Consider the following 22,645-nt stretch of genomic DNA (forward strand, 5'->3'; position numbering starts at 1 on the left):
CAGGTGTGGTATCTTTTTGCTAGGTGTTTGTACTGTTTTAAGTGTTGTACAAATACTTCACACATTGCCTGCTCTGTGCGAAGCTACCAGAGGGTGAGCACAGGTTAATTTGTGGTGTATAACTGATTTACCTGGACTAAGATTGTGGTTTCTACTTGGACAGGGTGCATACCTCTTCCATCTAGATACCCAATTTCTAACAAACAAGAAGTGGAAGAAGTCTGCATCTTCTTGGCTACAATGCAGTGGTCACACCTTCATGAACCTTTGGAGAAGCTATGTTGACGTTTGTGTACTGTACAGAAATGTTTAGAGCAGACCTTTTGATCCAAAATTCCTAAATGCGCCTTTCTCTTTCTCCCTGTTTAGAACATTCTGCCCCCTGTGGGTGGACTATTCTAATGCAAGGAGAACTCTTCTGCCTCAGGCAATACCAGTTGGTTAAAGCCCTAGCCCTGCTTGTAGGACCTCACCCGCAGCTGGTCCAATAACTTGGGGAGAGGGCTTTTAACAACTAATATAACCTTCAGTTATAGGCTGTGCTTTAATAAAACTTCAAAGACAATACTTCCTCTATCCACTTTGTGTTATACCCTTTGCATTATTTCACAGAGACGCTTTGGATTCCCAGGGAAACTGAAATTGATTTTATCTTTCCCAATTGATTTTACTCCATTTTAAGATGGGGCTTTCTGTGGAATGAGGCTTGGGCACAAGGCTGAGTTTGTCTGTCCTTCACGTGGTGTTTTATGGGTAGTGAGACTTCATCTTCAAACTAGTACACGTTCCTTGTGACAAGGAACTATATTAAAAATGGTGCTCCCAAAAGCTGTATCTGAGCGCTAGCTTTCGACGAGATAAACTCTGGTGAAAAAAAAAAATGCACTATAGTTTCTCTTTAGCAAATAACTGTCAAAAGTGAACAACTACATTGTTTCAAAGTTTAAATATGTTTGCCAAATAACCACATTGTGGTTTCTTTCCATAGGTCGGGTTGTCAATATGGCCAGCATGCTTGGACGAATGGGCAGTCCATCTCGCTCTTGCTACTGTATTTCCAAGTATGGGGTCCAGGCCTTCTCCGATTGCCTACGGCAGGAAATGTACCGCTGGGGAGTCAAAGTGATTGTTGTCGAGCCGGGCAACTTCATTGCAGCCACTGGCATTCTGACGCGGGAAGGAGTGGAAGCTCGTGCTGAGGAGATGTGGAGGGAAGCCAGCGAAAGGGTGCGAGAGGATTATGGGAAACCGTACTTCTCCCGTCGCATGATTTTGATGAAAGCCTTTGTGAACAGCGGAATTAAAGACATGTCTCTTGTTATCAATGACCTCACAGATGCGCTCAGTTCGAAGCTGCCTTACACTCGATACTTTCCCACAGATACTTACTGGTGGATTAGGACCCAGATCATGAGCCACCTGCCTGCTGCCATCGCTGACCGGATTTATATTTACTGAGCAAAACTACATTTTTAGTCGTGTTGATTGTTGTATAAAGTAATCTTCTAGAAAAAAAGTGGTTTGGGTTTCCCTATAACTTTCCTAGGGCTGTCTTCTGTGTTCGACAGTCTTACTGTTGAGTACACAAGGTGTGTTTAGCAGAACAAATTATTACTAACAAAAAAAAAAATAGCCTGTAATTTTTTTTATTTTAAACTTGCACAGGATCCAATTTTGTATGCGCAGGTTCTTCAACTGCAGTAGCATGCTTTGTTTACCAGTGCATGTATACCCTTCAATGTCAACCATGGTGTTGGTCTTAAAAGTAAATCATTCTTATTTTAAGCATGCAGGTGGTGCTTGGAACAAGCTGCTTGGAGAGGGACTGGAGTCGAATCTCCATTCTGCCACTTGAAGCAACATTGTGCTGTCTGGGCAAATGGCTTAATCTCTTTGTGCCTAAAAACTGTAACTAAGTCAAATTTAATTGTGTAGTTCAAAGATTAGATGTACACAACCCTGTATTGTCTCCCAGAATCAATGAATCATAGTGCATTAGCCAAACCAAATGGTGTGGCTTCAAAGGGCCAATACATGTAAACACATGCTTCTGCAAATGTTACGTTTGTGCCATGTAACTTGCTGCATACCACTACAGACTTGGATAATTAAAAAAAGGTGCAGACGGAGTCACAGAAAGAGGCAGGTAAGCATAGAGACTAAGCATAGTTATACTGTATGCATTTGTGCCTACCCCTGTTTGCATATGGTAGCACATTAATGAGACCTGCTTACTTGACAAAGCATGTTTCTGCTTCTCAGTATAAGCCATTTAGGGCAAATGGTTTAACGATGCATTGGTCCTGTGCTTGATGTGCCATAGGACTTAAGGTGCACAACACCGATGAGGCCTTTATATTCCAAAATTGATCTGGGCTTGTGTGTAATCTTGCACAGCTTTAGCAGTTTGACCTGGACTTTTCCTATTCTATCAGACGAAAGGGTGATTTGTGTATGGTTGGTCCTTGTCTGTATTTTCATAGCGGGCAAAAAACAATTAACTTGATGTGACCCAAAGTTATTACCTGTAGCTGAAATTAATTCAGGAATTCCAATAAACCACCCCCCCCCCCCCCATAGTGTTTGCTATATTTCTCTTTACCCAGCTAGCAGTTGTTGCAGTTATTGTTCCTGCTGTGTTGGTAGCTGTTGATACTGCGTGGTTCCTGCTGTTGGGACAGCTGATGTTCCTTTTGTCATTCTGTGGTAGCAAGCGTGGTCACTACTGTGGTGCCTAGTCGCACGCTTCTGTTGTCCCCGTAATGGCTGTGGCCACTGTTTAGTCCATACTGTATTAACAGCTGTTGTCAGTTTTTGATGCTGTTTTCTTGTGATAGCAGAAGTGGTTGCTGCTGTGGTCTGTGCTCTTATTGGTGATGTGGTCCCTGCTGTGCTAACAACTGTTGCTCTGGCCCTTGCTATGATGAAAGCAGTAGGCACTTCTATTGGCCCTGTCATGTAGCAGCTGTTGTGTTTGATGTGTTACAGCTATTATTGCTGCTGCTGATCGGTGTTATTTTGGCAGTTAAGGTTGCTTTGCTGGTTTTTCTAGTGTTGAAAACTACTGTCACTTCTGTGCTTGTGACTATTAATGCAAGTGTTGTTGCTACTCTAGTGGAAACTATGCTTGGTGTTGTGGCCCTTCAAGTGGTCACCGTTGTAGCCAGTGCTGCTGTCTTTCCTGCCGTGATCTTTGCTGCTGCTGCATCAGCTGTGATGAACATTGATTCTTTGGCGGGGGTTGCTATTGTAGCAGCTATTGTGACTGCTGTGTTCAGTCATTGGTGGGGCAGTAGTCCTTGATGTGTTGCCAGTGGTTGTTGTCTTTAGTAAATTTGCCTTTTCTTTGTGGTCACCATGGATTTTTTCCCCTTTTGTGGACCCTAGTTACTTGCTCTCCTGAGAACTCTCTGCACTTCCCCCACACCCCTGCCAACCAGTAGTAAAGTCTGTGCTCACCCTTTAAAACAGTCACATTTGCATATTTAATATTCCTATAGGTCCCTAGTATATGATACAAAGTGTACCCAAAGCCTGGAAGTTAAATGCCACTAGTGGACTGTAGTACTCATTCTGCCATCCACTACAGCAGCAGTGCAAACAAGGCTTCCGACCTAATATTGTAAGACTTAAACAGTGTAAACACCACAAATGGACTTCTTCAAATAACCCCTTTTGACTGGTCAAAATATTTTTAAATATTGTCACCCCTATGTAGGCTTTGTATCCAGCAAGTCAGTGTGCATGGGATTTACAAGCTGAGAAATGCCTCACAGGCTGATACAATAGAATGAGCTGAATGGGCAGAGGTGACTTCTCGAAATCTCACACCACCAGCGGGTTGGAGCCTCCCTTTGCTGTCACACTGTAAAATACTACTTGACAGGTCTGCAGATCCACATGTAACACTTGAAAGACCGAGAACGGGATGCCAGTTCTTGTATATTCACTGTATAGTTGCTGAAGAATCCTGCTTTTGTCCAGGATGATGAGTGTGAGAGACTGAGCCTATCCATGCAGTGAGTAAATGCTGGCCTAAATCCTGGCTAGCTCACTGTGCTTCACCTGCACTTCTAAACCTAACGGGGATAATGGGTGAATGGCAACCTAACCATGACACTCCAACTCCCCAGGGAAGTCGTGGAAACGGATTCTACTCCTTTCACTCAGTTACTCATGCATGCTGAGTGAGACAAAGATGGGTTTTCAATACATTTATTGAAACCGGCTCAATCTGGTTTATAGTGAGTGAGCAGCGATAATTAGGCACATGACGCAAAGTAACCAGCATTATGAATATGGTAAAAAAAAAAAGATAAACCGCCTGATCATGGTATATGTGGTTCTAGATGTTCCTATCTATCCCTACCCAATGTCTGTCTCTGAGAACATATTGGTTGTAACCCTCAGCCTGGCCCGATCTAACGGATGAGCTCCAGCCCCATACCCCAATAGTTTATCAGGATTCAACCTTTCGTGAAGATGGCAATCTTCTCATGGGGTTGGCAGATCAGCATCAATTAAGCTTCGTGTCACACGGCATGCGTCCCAGGGATCGATGTGGCAGGAATGCCCTCTAGCCTATTTGGGCCGTTGCACAGTTTTTATACCAAACTATACTACATTTGAAATACAGTTCTGATGTGATGCAGTGTCTTGGTGACAGAAGCTGTCCTGTAATCAGGTAGTATATTTGTACTTCGCACAACAGCCTTGAACAGGAAGTACTGATTATATGTGGTAAAAAGGACTGATTAAGCGAGCAGCATGTGCCTTGTTTTCCTAGAATAAAAGCTACTGATAAAATGTGTAAGAAAAGGAATCCCTAATAGCAGCTTTTGTTTGCCTGAAAAAACGTGAACATACATGAATTATAAATCTAAGCTAAAACAGGGATGGCCAAAGCGGGTCCTAAAAGGGTCCTCAAGGCAGCAATGTGGCATCTCCAGGCACCCGCTCCTGAACATTAACTGGGCCAGGGGAAGAACAGAAGAGGACTGAACGCGTGGTCTGTGACCTGAGAGGACCCCTGAAGAACTGGACCTGCCCCCTTTTGTACTCAGGAAAAACATGTGTACTCTGAAGGCTGACCTGTTCAAGCTACAGGGAACAAGCCACAAGAGGACTTTCTGTATTGCCAAACTGAGCAGTGGCAACTGTAAGTGAACTGGACTCTATTGTTGGCCTCTGCCTTGTGAGCTCTAAATGTCTCACCTTGGGCCCTAGGGGTTTTAGAAGTGGTCTTCTGTGGTGGATTTGGACTTCAGACTAAGGGTCTTATTTAGATGTTAGTAGTAACAGGTCCACTGCCACTTTTTCGACGGAACCCCTGTCTGCCTCTTTGGTGGTCCACCTGCCAGATATAGATGTTTCAGGTCACATAGACTATAAGCCGCCTGAGTTCCACAGACTCTGGCAAGAATTCCCATCCACCACAGCAGCACCATAGAAAATAGTGGCTGGGGTAGGACTCCTACCATACTCCCTGCCGTGCAGATTTTGCACATGAACGCAGGACCACTGCAGACATATACATGTAACAGTAATTTTTCTAAATTACTGTGAGATGCATATGTCGGAGAGACAATTGTGCTAGACACAGAGGGGGGACACACTGGTGCACAACACATGGCACACATACAGATGTCATTTTGGTGTCCGTATTCATTGCCAAATGTATGCTGGCACCACAGTGACTGAACAATCACACCTGTCAACTGTGTCTATGTGTGCATATTGCAAGGCAACCTGTACCTGACTTGCTTTGAGTTGTGTGTGCAAGTCAGTACATGTATGTGTGTGCGATTGGGTGAGGTGGAGGGAACGGGAGTGGGTGATGTGATTGTGTTAGTATGTGTGGCACTTTTATATGGCATTGATGTTGTGTTGCTGCGTCCACCATTTGGGTGAGTGTTGTTGTGTGATGGTCACTATTGTGATGTGTGGATGAGTGAGTAGTTGTGTTGGCTGTTGTCGTGTGTGGATGCAGTGTCAATAGTGTGTGTATGTTGTCATGGATGTACATCAATGTGTGTTTGCGGCATGTAAGTGTTGTGGTGGAATGGCAGTGGCTAATACTGTGTATGTTGTGTGTGTGTGACGCATGGGGACCCATACTGCAAAGGTGCCTCTATTCCAATGCCATTGTCTGGTGAACATTGTGTCCAGTGACAGCCTCCCTCCAACAGCAAACCGCTGCCAGTACACTGCCTGCAGGGCTGTAGCATCTAAATGTGGTGGGTGCAACACAGTTGACTTGGCGGTGTTCTCTGGTCCGCTGCCACAGTGGCTTAGCGACTACACCACCAAGATCTTTAAAAAGGCCCTAAGCCAGAAGATACAATCTTTCTCACTACAACAAACCTAGTTGGTGTACCTGAACTGCACCCCATCGCAGTCAGCCTCAGACTCTGTCTTGCTTCCACAACCAGTGACTATCATTGTCAGTTTGTGATTTCAGTGCTGTTCCTGTTTAGAAACTTTAACAATTTATATGTCTGGTTCCCATCATTGGAGTTTTTGACATTTTGGCTATTAAGGTTTACACTCTATCTTCCAAATTTGTTTTGGGATTTGTATTGCTTTGCATTTTGACGTCTGTTTTGTTACTGCAAAAATACTTTACGCATAGTCCTAAATTAAACCTGGCTGCTCTGTGCCATAGTTACCAGGGGGTTAAGCTCAGTATGTGTGCTTAAGGTTCACCTTGATGAGTTTTGATTATTTCTAGATGTGGGCAGTCACCCATCCCTATAAACAATCCAAATTATATTGTGGTTGCAACTGTGGCCACAGAAGCTGCTGTGGCTGCCAGTAGCATGACATCTGTTGTTGCTGTTTTGGCCAATTTGGTTGCTGCTGTAGTCCCCAATGTTGTTACATCTGTGGCTACTGCAGTACCTGGTGCTTCTGTTGTGGTGTTTTTTCTGCCTATTACTGTTGTCCCTGACTGTGTTGGTGAAAGCTTTCTACCTTGCTTGGTTCACCATCATACCAGAGCTACATTGACATCATTCGTTCCTTGGTCCCCCATCGCATCACAGGGTTTTATATTGGTATCTATTATATAATGTTTGCTACTGTGAAATCAATACAATGGGCAGACGGTGATGGCTTTACAGTGGTGCGTAGTACAAGAAAGACCCAATGGTTGCATTTGTCATTGAACTAAATCAGTACCGCTCTGCAGGTGGGAGAGGTAGTTGCCATCCAGGAAGACATCTGGGGACATATGTACGAACACATTTTCCCATAGACACAGAATGGGTAAAACCCTTTGATACATCTGGCTCCAGAAGTGTTCACTACTGGGGACCGAAAAGCGTCCTATTTGCTTCTGATGGGGCAGGAGAAAGGCAACGAGATGAAACTGTAGAAAGTAAACACAGTTCCGTTTTCTCCTCCTGCCACTGCTTTCATGATCTCTGGGGAGGAGGGGGAGTATGTACAGTGGAGTGCCTACCAAAGGGCTAGCAGCTGCTACTCCTGGTTGAGCCTGTGCTGTGTCCATGAAGCTGCTTTTACAGGTCGGTTCTGGGTGAGCATGTATGGCAGTTTCAAATGCCGAGCAAAGTAGGTTGAAAACTGGCATGGGTCTTTTCACCAGAGAATATCTTAGAATTAAAAAATCTTGCCAGTCAGGCCAAATGTGTTTTGATATGTTTTTAGTACCTTGTTCATGTAAGTTCTGAACAGATTGCATGAGACTGAACATACTTAGTTTATGTGAACACAGCATTGCAGTCAGACACTGGCCACTCATGCTGGGGAATAACCAAGGTGAATTTTAAATTTTATGACAAGACCGGAGGCTCCTATTATGCTTTCTTTTCCTGCTTTATTTCAATAGCAGCCAAGAGGAAAACACCAATCCCAGAGGTTTGCGCAACAAGCAACCAATGGGAGATAAGACTATTAACATTAACCAATCAGTATACTGTATCACGTAACACATACCAATCCTGACTGCAGGCAGCCCTCTTTTCTTGCTGCTCGCAGTCAAGATAAGTATATCTTTCGTTGCTCCATACATTTATTCTAATATCAATGTATTTTACTGTTTTATGTTTAAATATTAATAAAGTTTCGTGTTTAACTGAAATGCGTGTGCCTTTGCTGCCCCAACCGCTCTTTTAACTCTTTCTCTCGCGAAAGGAAATTCCTCCCTCGTCATTCCAGTCGTGTCACCGTTAACGTTCTATTTTGAACGCCGGCTGACGCGACCTTCAAACGCCCAGTCTCCGCATTCCGGAGCGCACTCCTGAGCGCATTCCGGTCTAGCGCTCGTGTGCTAAAAGCATTCTTCAACTTTTACCGCGCTTTAAACAGCTTCTCCTGGCCAGAAACTCGACGGTCAGCTTTTAAGGCAGCTAGCGAGTAGCACATCGAATTACAGACTTTTCTCTTCTCAATTGCCTGGTGAGTCACACGCCTATTAAAATTTAAAGCCTTTCCTTCCTAGTTAACCCCTTTTTTACCAGTTTTTCCTCTTCTCTCCATAGCAAAATTGATTTCTATGAGTTTTTCACAACGAATGGTGATGGTGAAGACGATTTTTCTTATAACTTAAATCATTTTATTCAATCTTCAGTTAAGAAAGCAGTTTCTGCTTCTATGGGAAACATTTCTAAACAAATTCATTCCACTGTATCGTCCTGTTTATCCCAATCACAAGTGGCCCATTCTGCGGGGGAAAGCAGAAAGCGCAAAGCCTCGGAGGCTTCTTTAAATCAGGCTAACGCCTCGTCTGCGCTTATGGATGGTGAGTCAAACTCACTCAGGATAGAGGATGAAGTTCCTCAAAGGCCTCCTACTACGGAGGGGAATCAAATTGTGGGTACTAAAAGTGAAAACAAAACAAAAAATGTGTCTAAAACCCACAAAATTGTGATTGCGGATATTAGAGACACTGATGATGATGGTGATACCAATATTTATTCCTCAGACAATGAGGACGATAACTCCTCTAATTTTTGGATTGGTCCTCCCCCTAAAAAATCTAAACCAACATCAACTAACCAAACCCACGCCCCCCTTTTAGATTCTGATGGTAACCCCATGTTTGACCCTGGCTTAATCCAACATCCCAATTCTACCGAATGGTTACCTTCTGACCATGTTGCAAACTATATTCTAGCAAAATTACGCCTTCCCTTAGATAAACAGGTACGAACAAAACTACATTCTGAATGTCCCAGACCCTCACTCCCATTACACATTACAGCTACCCCTTCTATAGACCCGTCCCTCCTAACCTTCTTCTCCAAATTTGGTAAAGATCCATGAAAAGGGGTGGACAGAGCCTGGGCTCTGTGCCAAGATAAAGTCCTTGATTTGGCCGGTCCCTTATCCCGCATTTTTGACCTCGCAGAATCCGCTAGAACCAATGATGAGTCAATTGATCCTGAAGAACTGTCACTCTGGATTCAGAGAGCATTTTGTTTACTGGGTAATGCGAACTCAGCCATGACTCACGAGCGTCGAAAAGGACTTCTGCTCAAGCTAGATCCTAAGCATGCAAATCTGGCAGCTAAGGAGCCAGGAGCTAAAGCTGATGGCTTACTCTTTGGAGATAACTTCATTAAAGAACTAAGCAAATACGTCACCACCTTAGCTTCTATTGACAAAGCCCAGCAGTCACTTAAAAAAGTTTTTAACTCACGGGTTTTTGCCAGGGCCGGTAGAGGAAGAAGCCACTCTACCGGCCGGTCCTTCAGAAACCAAGGCTTCAGAGGCTCCTATAATTACCAACAGCAACAAGACTTTCGCCCACAATTCTACCCCCAGCGTTCCAGAGGAAGGAATCAACGCAGGTCCTATAACAACTCAGGTAAGCCAATCTTATGGCCATCTTTCTATAGGGGGTCGCCTAAAAAAATTTCGCCACAAGTGGAAGGAGATTACTTCAGACCCCTGGTTTCTCAACACCGTCAAAGGTTATTTAATAGAATTTTACGAAACTCTCTTTCAACCCTCCCCCCTTCTTCCCCTCAATTTTACAGAAGAAATGTCAAATCTAATTTCTACAGAAATCCAAGATCTTCTTCAAAAACATGCTATTCAACCAGCGCGTCCCCATCCCTCAGGATTCATAAGCCCACTGTTTTTAGTGATAAGAAAAAACAAGAAAATCAGACCAGTCATCAACCTCCGACAATTCAATCAATTTGTTGTCTATCAACACTTCAAGATGGAAACGATTCTCCATCTAAGAGATTCGCTCCTTCTCAACGACTGGATGGTCCGTCTAGATCTTCAAGACGCTTACTTAACAGTCCCCATACATTACTCTCACAGAACGTTTCTCCAATTTCAATGGAATCATCAAACCTACCAGTTTACCTGCCTACCCTTCGGTCTTTCATCGGCCCCCTGGTGCTTCACCAAGCTAATGAAACCTATTGTAGCTCTTCTTCGATCTCAAGGCTTCAGAATGATAATCTATCTAGACGATATTCTTCTAATGCATCAAGACATTTCTACCCTTCGGTCCCAACTCTCTTACGTAATCTCTCTTCTTTCGGACCTAGGCTTTCTAGTCAACAAAGAGAATCAATGTTTACCCCGTCGCAGACAATGGAATTCCTAGGATTCCTAATCAATTCCTCTCAAGGCCTCCTTCAACTCCCGACCTCAAAAATAAAAAGTATCAAATCAGAGATAACCCTATCTTTACAGCAGACTTCTCTCTCCCTCAGGTCTCTTGCAAGGATTGTAGGTCTTCTTTCTTCATTGATTCAGGTAATTTTTCCAGGCCCTCTTCACTATCAGGCTCTTCAGAGATTGAAAATTCGTCATCTATGCAAAGGTCTTGCTTATTCAGATTTCATCCCCCTCGAATCCCGTACAGAACTCCAATGGTGGCTCGACCATCTCGAAGCCTGGAATGGCAGGACCATCTTTGCCTCAGTCCCAGATCTTGTCTTAGAATCCGACGCAAGCCTAACAGGCTGGGGTGCAAGATGTGGGCAGATATCGACTGGAGGCACATGGTCTCGACAGGAGTCTTCATTGCACATCAACTATTTAGAGATGCTAGCAGGCTCCTTTACAATAAAAACTTTCACCAAAAACAGAGTCTCTTGTTCCGTACTTCTTCGTATGGACAACCTCACAGCGGTAAAATATATCAATCACCTAGGCGGTACCAAATCCAAACCGCTAGCAGAACTAGCAAAGAGCTTTTGGGAATTCTGCCTTCACCGAAAAATTTCAGTTCAAGCAGAATACTTGCCAGGTTCTCTCAACTCAGTTGCAGACTGGTTTTCTCGTCATCTTTCCGATTACAGCGAGTGGAAGCTTCACTCTTCAGTCTTCAATTCTATTCATCGCAAATTGGGTCCTTTCCACATAGACCTATTCGCATCTCGCCTGAACACACAGCTTCCTCGTTTCTTCAGCTGGAGACCAGACCCTCACGCTTTAGCGACCAATGCATTTCTTCAACAGTGGCATCATGCAATACATTATGCATTCCCTCCTTTCATCATGATAAACAGAGTCCTCACTCATCTCCGACGTCAAGAAGCCACAGTTGTTTTAGTAGTCCCGTTGTGGCAAGCTCAAGTGTGGTATCCCACTCTCCTGGAATTAGCTGTTGACTTCCCTGTGCTTCTGCCCTCCTTTCCCTCCCTCCTTCTCAATCCACAAGGTCTCCCCCACGACCTCATTCTCAACAAAACCCTTCTCCTATCTGCCTGGAAAGTCTCAGGTCTTCCTCATCTTATCTAGGAATTTCACTCGAGGCTTCAACCTACATCAACAATTCCTGGGCTCCGGGCACTTCCAAGGCTTCCAAGTCAGCTTGGTCCATCTGGTCTAGCTGGTGTTTGGGAAAAGTATGTGATCCCTTTTCAGCAGATCTAACTCTGATAGCTAATTTTCTTGCTTCTCAAGCTAGCGCCGGCAAATCTTACAGAACCATCAATCTATATAGATCAGCGATATCTCTACATCACCCGTTTATAAACGGGAAACCTGTAGGAGAACATCCTATCATTTGTCGTCTTTTAAAAGGAGTAAAATTCTCCAATCCCCCAATTCCCAAATACTCCGCTTTATGGGATGTGAACCTAGTCCTACAAATGTTTGTCTCATGGCAAGATAATGACTCTTTATCTTTGAAAATGCTTTCGGCCAAACTAACAATGTTACTTTGTCTTGTTTCTATCAAACGTCTGTCAGATGTCAAAGCCCTAGATATCTCGGCTCGTCACTTCACTCCTACTGGTGTTCTGTTCAATGTTTCTCATCGTACCAAAACCAACATTACTTCTGTTTTCTATCCCTTTTTTTTTCCTAACCATCCAAAACTTTGTGTGGGAAACTGTTTAAAGGTTTATGAACAGAAAACAGCCGATCTTAGAACATCTTCTGCTTCCCAACTCTTAATTTCCTTCAGGAAACCCTATAAACCTGTATCTTCCCCTACCTTGGCTCGTTGGGTCAAATGTGTGATGTCCCTAGCGGGCATTGATACTTCGAAGTTTGGCGCCCATTCTGCTAGAGGTGCCATGGCGTCAAAAGCCTTTTGGGCCGCTTCACGATTGGAAGATATTCTAAGATTGGCAGATTGGTCAAATGATTCTACTTCTCGCACATTTTATTGTAAACCTGTTAGTCCAGCAACTTCTGTTGTAGTTAACATGCTTTAAACAAGCATAATAGGAGCCTCCGGTCTTGTCATAAAATGTAGATTTTCCAAGTATTTTATGATGGAAAGTCTTAATTTTATTAAAGACACGGAGGCGAGTATTATCCCACCGCTTCTTGTACTAACGTTGTTCTCTCCCACCCTCTCTAGTTAATACCAACGCTCCAGCATCCTCTTCAACCTAAGCCGATTCTACTCGAAGTACTCATTCACCGCAATTTCCGTTGAACTCGGATCCCTGCATCCATCATCCTGTCAAGCCATCCTACTCACCTAACTTGGACAGAATTCAAGACTTTTTTGCTCTAATCCTGGCAATATGTTTAATTTGTTGTATAGTGCCTTTATTCAAATCCGTTTCTTGACTGTCTCGCAACTGAAAAGAGGGCTGCCTGCAGTCAGGATTGGTATATGTTACGTGATACAGTATACTGATTGGTTAATGTTAATAGTCTTATCTCCCATTGGTTGCTTGTTGCGCAAACCTATGGGATTGGTGTTTTCCTATTGGCTGCTATTGAAATAAAGCAGGAAAAGAAAGCATAATACTCGCCTCCGTGTCTTTAATAAAATTAAGACTTTCCATCATAAAATACTTGGAAAATCTACATTACCTTTTACAGTGCACAATTTATCATGTCTAATTTTTTTAATTACTGATAAAAGGTTATATTATTATCCAGCTCCTTGCAATACGTCCGAAGGATAAACGTCTTGATTTCCCCACCATAGATTCGAACCTGGGACCTCCTGGTTACACCCCGAGGTATACAGTCGATAAACAGATGTTTTCATTTATGGTTCTCTGAACTATCTATAGAACAGCAGAGTAGATCAAATGCATATTAAATTGGATTGTAAGCCAAGCTGGACTGAAGTAATTCAGAAATCTTCCAAAGCCACACCCAGATGTTTAACTGTTTGGAAAGTCATGCCTGGAATACTGAAAACTCTGCAATGCCATACTGGCTTACAGGTCCCAATATGTTAAGTTAGGATATCTGTTTAGCACAATAGTTACCCAGGAAGTATCCTGGCTCTACAGGGAGGGGGAGAAAAGGCAGCTAAGTAACAAGGAATGGGTCAGCAGTGGAAGGATGTTCAGAGTTTCTTTCTGAAAATTAAATTACACAACATATTTCAGGCAAGTAGTCTAGGCACGTGTAAGACATTGGTTGATTTCTGCTTCGTTTTTTAAGTGCACAGCTATATGCACAGGCACCAAAGATCAGGTGACTGTGTTGAGACCTTGAACAGACAAAGAACATGTTTATGGATCAGACATTTAGGAAGGTAGAGGGAATTAGCCAGTGATTAACATGTCAGGAATGACTGTTCGTTAAGGCAAGTTTAGGATGTAACTAAATAAACAGGGCAGTTGCCAAAACCGTGACCCTCTTAATAGTAATTTTTGAATCCCATTCATAATCCCAAACCTCCAAATAAGAGGGTTCGAGGAAATGTTTAATTCAAAAAGGCTTTTATTATCATTTCAAAGTAAATCGTGCAGAGCATGGGCCAACACGTGTTGCATAAATTAAACATCTTCAGGGACACAAACAATGCATCAAAATGCTACGCCTTCCCAGGGAAGGCAAAACGAGGAGGAATATCTTTGTTTCTCCTTGATGTTCCCTCTTTCTAAGTGTACCGCATTGTGCAGCACACTTATAAAGAGGAAAACGCTTCATAAGATTGATTTTGTGCAGGAAGGTGTGCACCAGAAGAATCCTTCTGGCAAAATGGTGCAAGGGTTGCCTACATTGGCACTAAACAGCAGATTGTGTACCAGTGCAGGCAGAGATCAGGAACACACCCTATATTGTTAAATATGGTGCATTACTGCCCTCTTCCTTCCACATAGCGCAGAAAGTTGTCTTGCTTTGTTGTGTTGTATCTGACCCATAATTTATTGCACCATCAATTCTTCCACACAAAATAACTCTTGTACTTGCCTTGGTCACTTCACCTGTAGATTTTTGTAAAACATTCTTCAAGGAATGGCTGAAAACAAAACTTTTAAAGCTTCAACAAATCCAGAATCGCTTGGATCGACTACAGTTTAGTCTGAAGTGCACACAGAGGCCCAGATTTACCCAAGTCATGCAACTCAGCAAGGCAACTTGCTGTGCTGATTTGCATGAAAGAGAAACATCAGAAATGCACCATACCTGTAAAGATAATGGCGTGTTTTTGCTGCCTTTATGGGCTGATGCTCTGTATGTTACCCAGTGCCAGTAGAAGTACCCATGGACCTTGGCACTGGAGTGCCTGTGCTACGAGCAGGATTCTTTTTGTGCATGAAGGGATACCCTCTTGCACAAAAAACAGTCCTTAAAGGCATTTACCTTTTTCTATGTGTGATGCGGAATGCATCACATTAAAAAAAGGAAGTAACAAGTCGAAATAACCATAATTTCTACTTGTTACGCCTGGGTCTGAGAGGCGTACCATTTTGGTCTCACTCCCAGGTTTACAACTCTTTCTAAATCTGCAATGCACCAAAATATATGGGTGGATGCATGGGAACAACCACACTCCACCCATGAATCACCTCCCAGCTGCAAGTCAACGCAAGGCAGAGAAATGCGCTGCCTTGTGATACCTTGGATTTATTAAACCATGGTGTTCATGTGTTTCAGAGTAGAGTGGAGTGGTGCAAGGTAGACTAAAGTAAAGTAAAGTGTGGTGGTCCATGATAGAGTCTAGTGATGTAGGGTAGAGTGGCGTAGAGTGATGGCATAAAGTGGTGTAGAGTAAATTACAGTGGCTACAGTGGGTTGTCAGAGTGCAGCAGCGTAGTGTGTAGTGGGACAGAGTAGGGAGCACTGGAGCAGAGTGTAATGTCATAAAGTGCAGTGTTGCAGAGTGGAGTGGCCTAGATTGGATTGGTGTAGAGTGCAATGGAGTGTAGAGTTGAGTATGCCTGGCGTGGTAGCACCCTGCCATTACAGACAACACCTTTTCAATTGAAATGACCATCACGTTTGCACAGACATATACTTTTACTTTAAAAAAATGTATGCAGCGCACTAAGGATGTGTGGAAATGGCTTGCCAAGTGCACTAATTTCTTTTGATCATATTAAAGTATGTTTCCAACACACTTCAGAATTAACAAAAAAGTGCTTCATTGATTCTTTGCCAATTCCAATGTATTCTAAAATACTTGCACAGTTCATTTAAATGTTGTGTGCTAGAAAAACTATTTTCCTGTACCTCCAGTATCCAGCAAGAATTGTCACAGAAGTCCTCTCACTTTGAAGTCTGAGGATGAAAAGTAAACACCAAGCTCCTTTGAAGACTGAGCCTGACATTTCACCTCTGTTTTGGAAGTGTGTCAAGATAAGAACAAGAATTACAGCCCTTTTTTTTTACAGAAAGAAGCACCCGTGGAAGCATGCAAGCAGAGGTACTGTGAAAAGCCTTTCCTCCTTTGGAGGGACAAATGGGACCTGGCAGCCTAAAACAAATAAAGCCAGCTAATAGAAAGCAAGAGAATGTGAGTTACAAATCACAAAGCCAATGATTAGCAACAGGTGGAACGCATTCCCAGCAAAGTTTTCTGAAGGCCTCAAGAGGTCTTTAGCAAACCAGGCAGCTGCACTGCCTGGTAGGCTTTGACCTAAATAACAAAGTATGCTCATGGTTCGAAATATTGAACATCTTATGGATTCAAAAGAAGACCAATCATGCCTCCAAGAGGCAAGATGCCAAACATACTGCTACATACATTTAAGCCATGGCAGTGAAAATAAATGTGACCCAATGGCACATTATTTAGAGCAATTGTACCAATAAACATACATTCACAATTTCTGAAGTGCAAAGATTACATTTATAACCAAAGTACAGCAAAAGTGACATGAGAAAAATGCTTTTTACTTTCCCACAGATTGCATGCAACAATTTTTCATATGAAGAAAGAACTATTCTAATAGATGTGATTTGTCTTGAGAGTAATTTTACCTTGCTGTATAGATTTAACTCCTTGCATCCTGATTTTGGTTAAATACATATGTTTAAACATATACACATGACAAAATACAATGGCATAAACCATCTAAGCATATGTACAAAGTAAAATATGCTAATTGTTACCATTGTTACTGGAGGGAAGGGGTGGACATCATTACTGAGGTTGTGTGTAACTGCAGAAGAACTATGGGCGGTAAAGCTTTTGTGATGGTGCCCTTAAACAATATAGTAAGAATATCTAAAAGGGAGGGCATAATGCATTACTGAAGATAAATCCCTGTGAAACCCCTTAAGGCAGTACCCCAAGAAGCCTCCCAGCTATGTAACAATTGAGGTAGCGCTCCAGTGTCTGGCCATGAATACTTGAAAGCAAAGGGACTCCCATGTTCATGCAACACCTTGCAAAACCTGTAGATAAATTGCTTACCTTTTATCTGTCACAAATACAGATGGACAGTTAAAAGACATTCTCAAAGACCAACACCGAAATGTCTTCCACTTGTTATTCTGATGCTCAGTACCAATTCTGTGGTCAGACAAGTACCTGTCATGCAAAATCAACGCTCTGCCTTTTTGTGTTATTGATTGAATATTTTTGACCCTATTCCTTTCATGTTGCCTCTAAGAGACCCCAAATCGAAAGTTCCTTCAGCAACTCGAAGTTACGTAAGCCTTTAAGGGTGGACTAGGGATAAGTGCCTGGGATTTTCTGCATTTATCTTTTAAACAGATGTGAAAATATGCTAGTTTTGTCTTTTGAAGAAACACAAAGGAAATATTGATTAACACAGAAACAACTTAGACAATACCAAATGTGGGTTAATAGGGATGGAAATGTCAAACAAATGAATACCTAAAATCAGTGATCTCTATTCGTAAACCAGAGGCATCTGAATTTCAGTGAAGGAGAGGAGAGGGACACATGCCATGGGGCGAGGGCGGAGATTTATTCATAGCCCCCTAGGCCCCCCCCCCCCCACCGCTCCAGCTCACTGATGTCTCAGCTATCAGAGTCTCTGCGTGATTTGATGTGGTGCCTTGCCTGTTATTATTGACTATCTGCCCTGCTGTGAAGTGTGTTCCCTACCGCCTTTGGTATGTTCATCCACGAGTCTCCTATAAACTAATGGTTATGTTCCTTTGTTTTTGACAAGTGATAGCCACATGTGCACTACAGAAAACCTCAGAAGTAGTAGTGATAAAGACTAAAATCTTCAGATCCTTTCTGAAACAATGTAAGGAGGGAGCCCTTCGTTGGTGCAGTGAAAGGTTATTCCATAGCCTGGAGTACAGTAAAATTAGGACTGTTTTTGTGGTGTTTTTTTTCTTTTCTTTTACCATTTTTAAATTACAGGTCTACTCAGTCCAGCTACAGGTTTCTGGGCTTCCTCCTGATATTTTGAGTTCCATTACTATGTAGTGGATTTATTTGAAAGACTGTCAATACTGATGTTAACTGCTCTTTGATTACTGGGTGTGCGTGGACTTTATCATCGGAGTGGTTCTAAACTGTGCACTTAAATGTGTTTGTGCTGTTACCACGTTTTAGCTCTCCCTCAAAGTTGATGTTTAGAAGTATGTCTATTGCTGTATTTTACATCGGACCAGATCCAGGTTAGGCCCTGGGGAGACGTTTGTTACACTTGCATACTCTCGCCTCCTATCCAGCAGTTCACGTTACTCTTCTTGCATAAAAGTCCCCAGATTATGCCATTATTTCATGTTGCATAATTTCAAATCCGTTCGGGTAATTGAACATGAAACGAGTGGCTGTTGTTCATGGACTTATGTACCTTTTTTTTTTTTTTTTAAAGAGGAAAAATGCATCCCCTTGTCCAAAATGGACACTGAGCTGCATTTTGTGCTAAAATATAAAGCTAAATGGAAGATTTGCATGTTGTGTACTTTTGCGCATTTGGGGGCATATTTATACTTCGTCTGCGCCGAATGTCATTCGACGCAAACCTTGCCCCATATTTAAACTTTGACGCCCGAGCCTGCGGACGTCAAAATTCTACTGTGTGCGTCATTTTTTGGATGCGGGAAACTACCTTGCGTTAATGATATGCAAGGTAGGCATTCCCGCCCAAAAAATTACTTTAAGGCCTGTGCGCCTTATTTTCACCCCACCGTCATTTTGACGCACAGGAGGGGGTGGGACTTGAAAAACGGTGCACAGCCTGATGTGTGCCGTTTTTTAACGCCTGGGTCAGGACAGGCGTTAAGGGACCAGTGGGCTCAGAAGGAGTCCAGAGGTGCCCTTCCCTGCCCCCATGGACACCCCCTGCCACCCTCGCCCACCCCTGGAGGACAGCCATGCATGGGGGGACCCATCCCAGGTAAGTTGAGGTAAGTATTTTTTAATTTTTTTTTAAGTGGCATAGGGGGCCTAATTTGGGCCCCCCTACATGCAACTATGCCCAATGACCATGGGCATGGCCATTGGGCAAGGGGGCATGACTCCTGTCTTTGCTAAGACAGGAGTCATTTCAATGGGGGTTGTGCGTCAAAAGATGGCGCAAGTCCGGTTTGAGGCATGATTTTTGCCTCAAACCTGATGGGCACCATTTTTTGACGCACAACCCCATTTTCCCCCTACGCTGGAGCTGCCTGGTTTGAGTCATTTTTTTTTTTTACTCAGACCAGTCCGCAGCGCCGGCTAACATCATTCCATAAATAAGGCGCCTGCATGGCACGTAGGGATGGCGTTAGCCGGCGGTAAAATTTTTGACGCACAACTGCATCGGCACAGTTGTGCGTCAAAAAGTATAAATATGGCCCTTGGATCATTATGAAACTGAATTGTCATTCTCTGCAAATCCGAAATTGAATCCCTCAGTTGTGACAGGTCCAGCATGATAGGAAGGAGAATGTCTATTCATATCAGAAAAAGTAAAAATAAACTTGTGTGTGCCTTAGATTAACAAAGTTGTCGAGGACTGTAAATTCCTACTCTCCGTTCCCTGCAAACTCTGCAAACTACTGTTACAATCCCACTGTGTGCTGGCTGTGTCCTGGGCAATAAGAGAAAGTAATGTGAATGAAAGTAGCACCTCTTGTTCTGAGGTAAGAGGATTTTCTATGAAGGAAACAAAGTGTTCTCCCCTTTGGTATATTTCAGTAGAAGTCCCTAAATTTTGGGTTTCTAGTGTTTTCATTTAAAAAATCAAGAAATCCCACAGGTTTTAATATGGGGTGCTTCGATTGTAGTATTAAGTCCAATATTGCCTCTATATATACATACATATATATATATGTATGTATGTATGTATGTGTGTGTTAAAAATATAAAATTGCATATTGTTTACATTGTGACGTTCAAATTATTCACAAAACTGCCTCCTACACTACAATACTACTCCTATACATACACACACACATACTTGCCGTGGGCACCCTATTTTCCTATGTTTAGGTAATGTGTGATTCTTTCATCCCATATATAGTATCAATACTAGTCTTCCTTCACCAATATATGTAACCTATGAATTGCAGTCCTGTAACAAAGGTGAGAGAATTGAGCCACAGAAAGGCTGCATCGACCTACAAAGAAAGACCACTGTGTTTAACTACCTTCCAGTATAAGCCTGCTGGGTTGGTGGTCAGTGCAAGTGAGTCTCTCTTTGTAATTTGTTCAGGCAACTATTTCCTACTGAACTACCTCGCCCCAGATTTTCTGACCCCCTAAACATGTATTGCTAGCTTGTTTTTCTGGCTCCCTTTTATGTGGGCCTGTGGGGCTATGCCACAGCAGAAGGTTGGGCGAACTGCAGGACTCACCTGGTCGACCGGTGTGATCCCCGGGAAGCCGTTTTCTTTTCTTGCATACTGACCTAACAGGACATGGTATGATGTGCTCTGCGAGCTTTCTCGCTCCACTACACCCGCAAATCACAGAGATTCAAGATAAGTACTAAAAAAAAAATAAAAAAAAAACGCTGAGTTTGGGGGGCTGGAAAGCTCTTCTATTGACTTGTGGCTGTGTGGGCCAAGCGTCTCTCTATGTTCTAGCATTGTGGGTGGGGAGGATAGCAACTGTTAAATTATTCTTTTAAATGGACCATAGACTGGTGCCTGCCGGGGTTGAGGTAACCTGTTAAAACAACATTAGGCTGCTCCATAGATTGAACGAGGACCTTAGGGATGTTGCGGAAGCGGTCTGCGGTAGTGCAGATGAATCTTGCTACTCTCTAACCTCCTTTCGGTGTCTCCTTCGATATTTTTTACCTGGCATGAGTTTTTTGGGACCCCACAAGGAAGCACGTGACGTAGTCTCCAAGCACGCACAGTTGGTAAAACCCCTAAAAAATCGAAGTCTTTGACCACAGCCATGAGAAGTCAGTCATGGTTCCAACAAGCAACACCATCTAGATGGATCCTCAAGAGACGCTGAGGGGCTCCAAGGTCTGTTAACTACTCCCCCCGACTCTTTCCAGATCTAGCCCACAAATGGTCAAGAAATAGTGATGCTGCAGCCATCTCTGATCGTTGAGCCTCTTTCTTTACCTTCCATTTCTGCGATGGGTTGCTCGATCAATAATATTCAGGCAAGCCCTCCAGGTACAAAGGCGGTCAGTACTTCACTTCTTGCTCTACCTTCTAATATGGAACAGCACAAGGATAAGCCCTCCTATCCCCTGTTTTCAGCAGGTAGCACAAATGTCAATGGGGCAGTAAAAGAGAAAGAGAGGGAGAGAGCGTCAAATATGACTAAAGAGAACTCCCATGACAAGCAAATGCCCCCCTCCTCGCTAATTGACTCAGTACCACGAGGCCCAGCCTCTACTCTGTCTGATCCGATATCTGTTGGCGAAACTACCTCCATTCAGGCTCTTCATCTCCCTCCACCCATTCCAGATCCAAAAAAAGCCTTGGAGAATGTAACTGTTGTGTCATCAATGGAGGTTATGCTCGGCGAGATTCTTGAGGAGCTATGTGCAATAAAAATATCTCAGGAGGAGGCGTGTAAGGAAACCAGCGAACAGCTGAGCCAGTTAAATGCCATTTTAATCCATCTTTCCACACAGGTCCCTCAAGCAGAAGAGACGGTTTCAGACTTGGAGGACGTGAAAAATCGACAGGTGTCTGTAACATCACAGATTCAGTCAGAGCTCGAGGAACTACAGCTCAAACTTGATGAGGTGAAAAATAGATTTCAGCTGTTGAATTTGAGGTTTAAAGGGGTTCTGGAAGAGGCAGAAGCATCATCATCAGTGACTAAAATGATCTCTAACCTCAACTACAAATGCATCCTTCCTGACTAAGCTGTGGCCAAGGACGATCTCTCCATCATGCGGGCACATAGGGTCCCCCCAATGCGAGCCGCAAATTTGAAGTATCCACGTACCATACTGGTTAACTTTGGGGACTACAGGATCAAGAAACACAATCTGTCCCAGGCTATAAGAACAACAAACTTTAACTGTGGTGCTTATTTCAGCTTTTGTGTCTTTTCTGACGTGTCTATTGCTGCCGCACAACGGAATCGGGAATTTGTCAGACTCATTGATGATTTTAAGAAACTTGGAGCCCCTGCGGGCATCATGCAATTGGCCAAACTTAAAGTGTTTCATAAAGGACAGGCTTATCTTTTTCAGGGCATGCAGCAGGCAAAGGATTTATTGGAATCATTGAGAAAGTACTGGTAGTGGCAGTGTGTGAGGAGATGATATTTGTTGTCGTTTGTTTTTATATGTATCTGCTGTTTTCCCAAGGCTTACGCTCTTGTAGTGCCATGTCAATGCACTCAGTTTTAGGGTTCCGGGGAGTGTCATAGGGGATGATAGGGCATCACAGGGTGGTGGGGTCGGGGTCATGATGGGTCAGGCCCTTTTAGTGAGGGGGGAGTCATCTCCCTTCTGGTGGGGGAGAGGGGGGTTTCCTTCACTAGGGTGGGGTGGAAAAGAGCAGGTAAAAATAGGAAGCATGGAGAATTTGGTTGGCTCAGGGTAGTAATTTTGTCTCAAGATGATACAGCCCGGTAGAACGGGTCTGGGAGCAAGCTTAAGGTTATCTA

At 43.3% G+C, this 22,645-nt stretch overlaps 1 protein-coding gene across 1 annotated transcript in view; it reads left to right on the forward strand.

Moving 5' to 3' along the window:
• Nucleotides 1–6,699, forward strand: part of LOC138265445 (D-beta-hydroxybutyrate dehydrogenase, mitochondrial-like) — a 58,173-nt gene extending 51,474 nt beyond the window's left edge. Inside the window, exon 5 of the mRNA XM_069213158.1 lies at nucleotides 989–6,699. Within this exon, the coding sequence (XP_069069259.1) occupies nucleotides 989–1,458 (470 nt within the window). The 3' untranslated portion in view covers nucleotides 1,459–6,699. The remainder of the gene's footprint in view (nucleotides 1–988) is intronic.
• The last annotated feature ends 15,946 nt before the right edge of the window (nucleotides 6,700–22,645 follow it).

The sequence above is a fragment of the Pleurodeles waltl genome, chromosome 11 (assembly GCF_031143425.1).
Source record: "Pleurodeles waltl isolate 20211129_DDA chromosome 11, aPleWal1.hap1.20221129, whole genome shotgun sequence".
NCBI lineage: Eukaryota > Metazoa > Chordata > Amphibia > Caudata > Salamandridae > Pleurodeles > Pleurodeles waltl.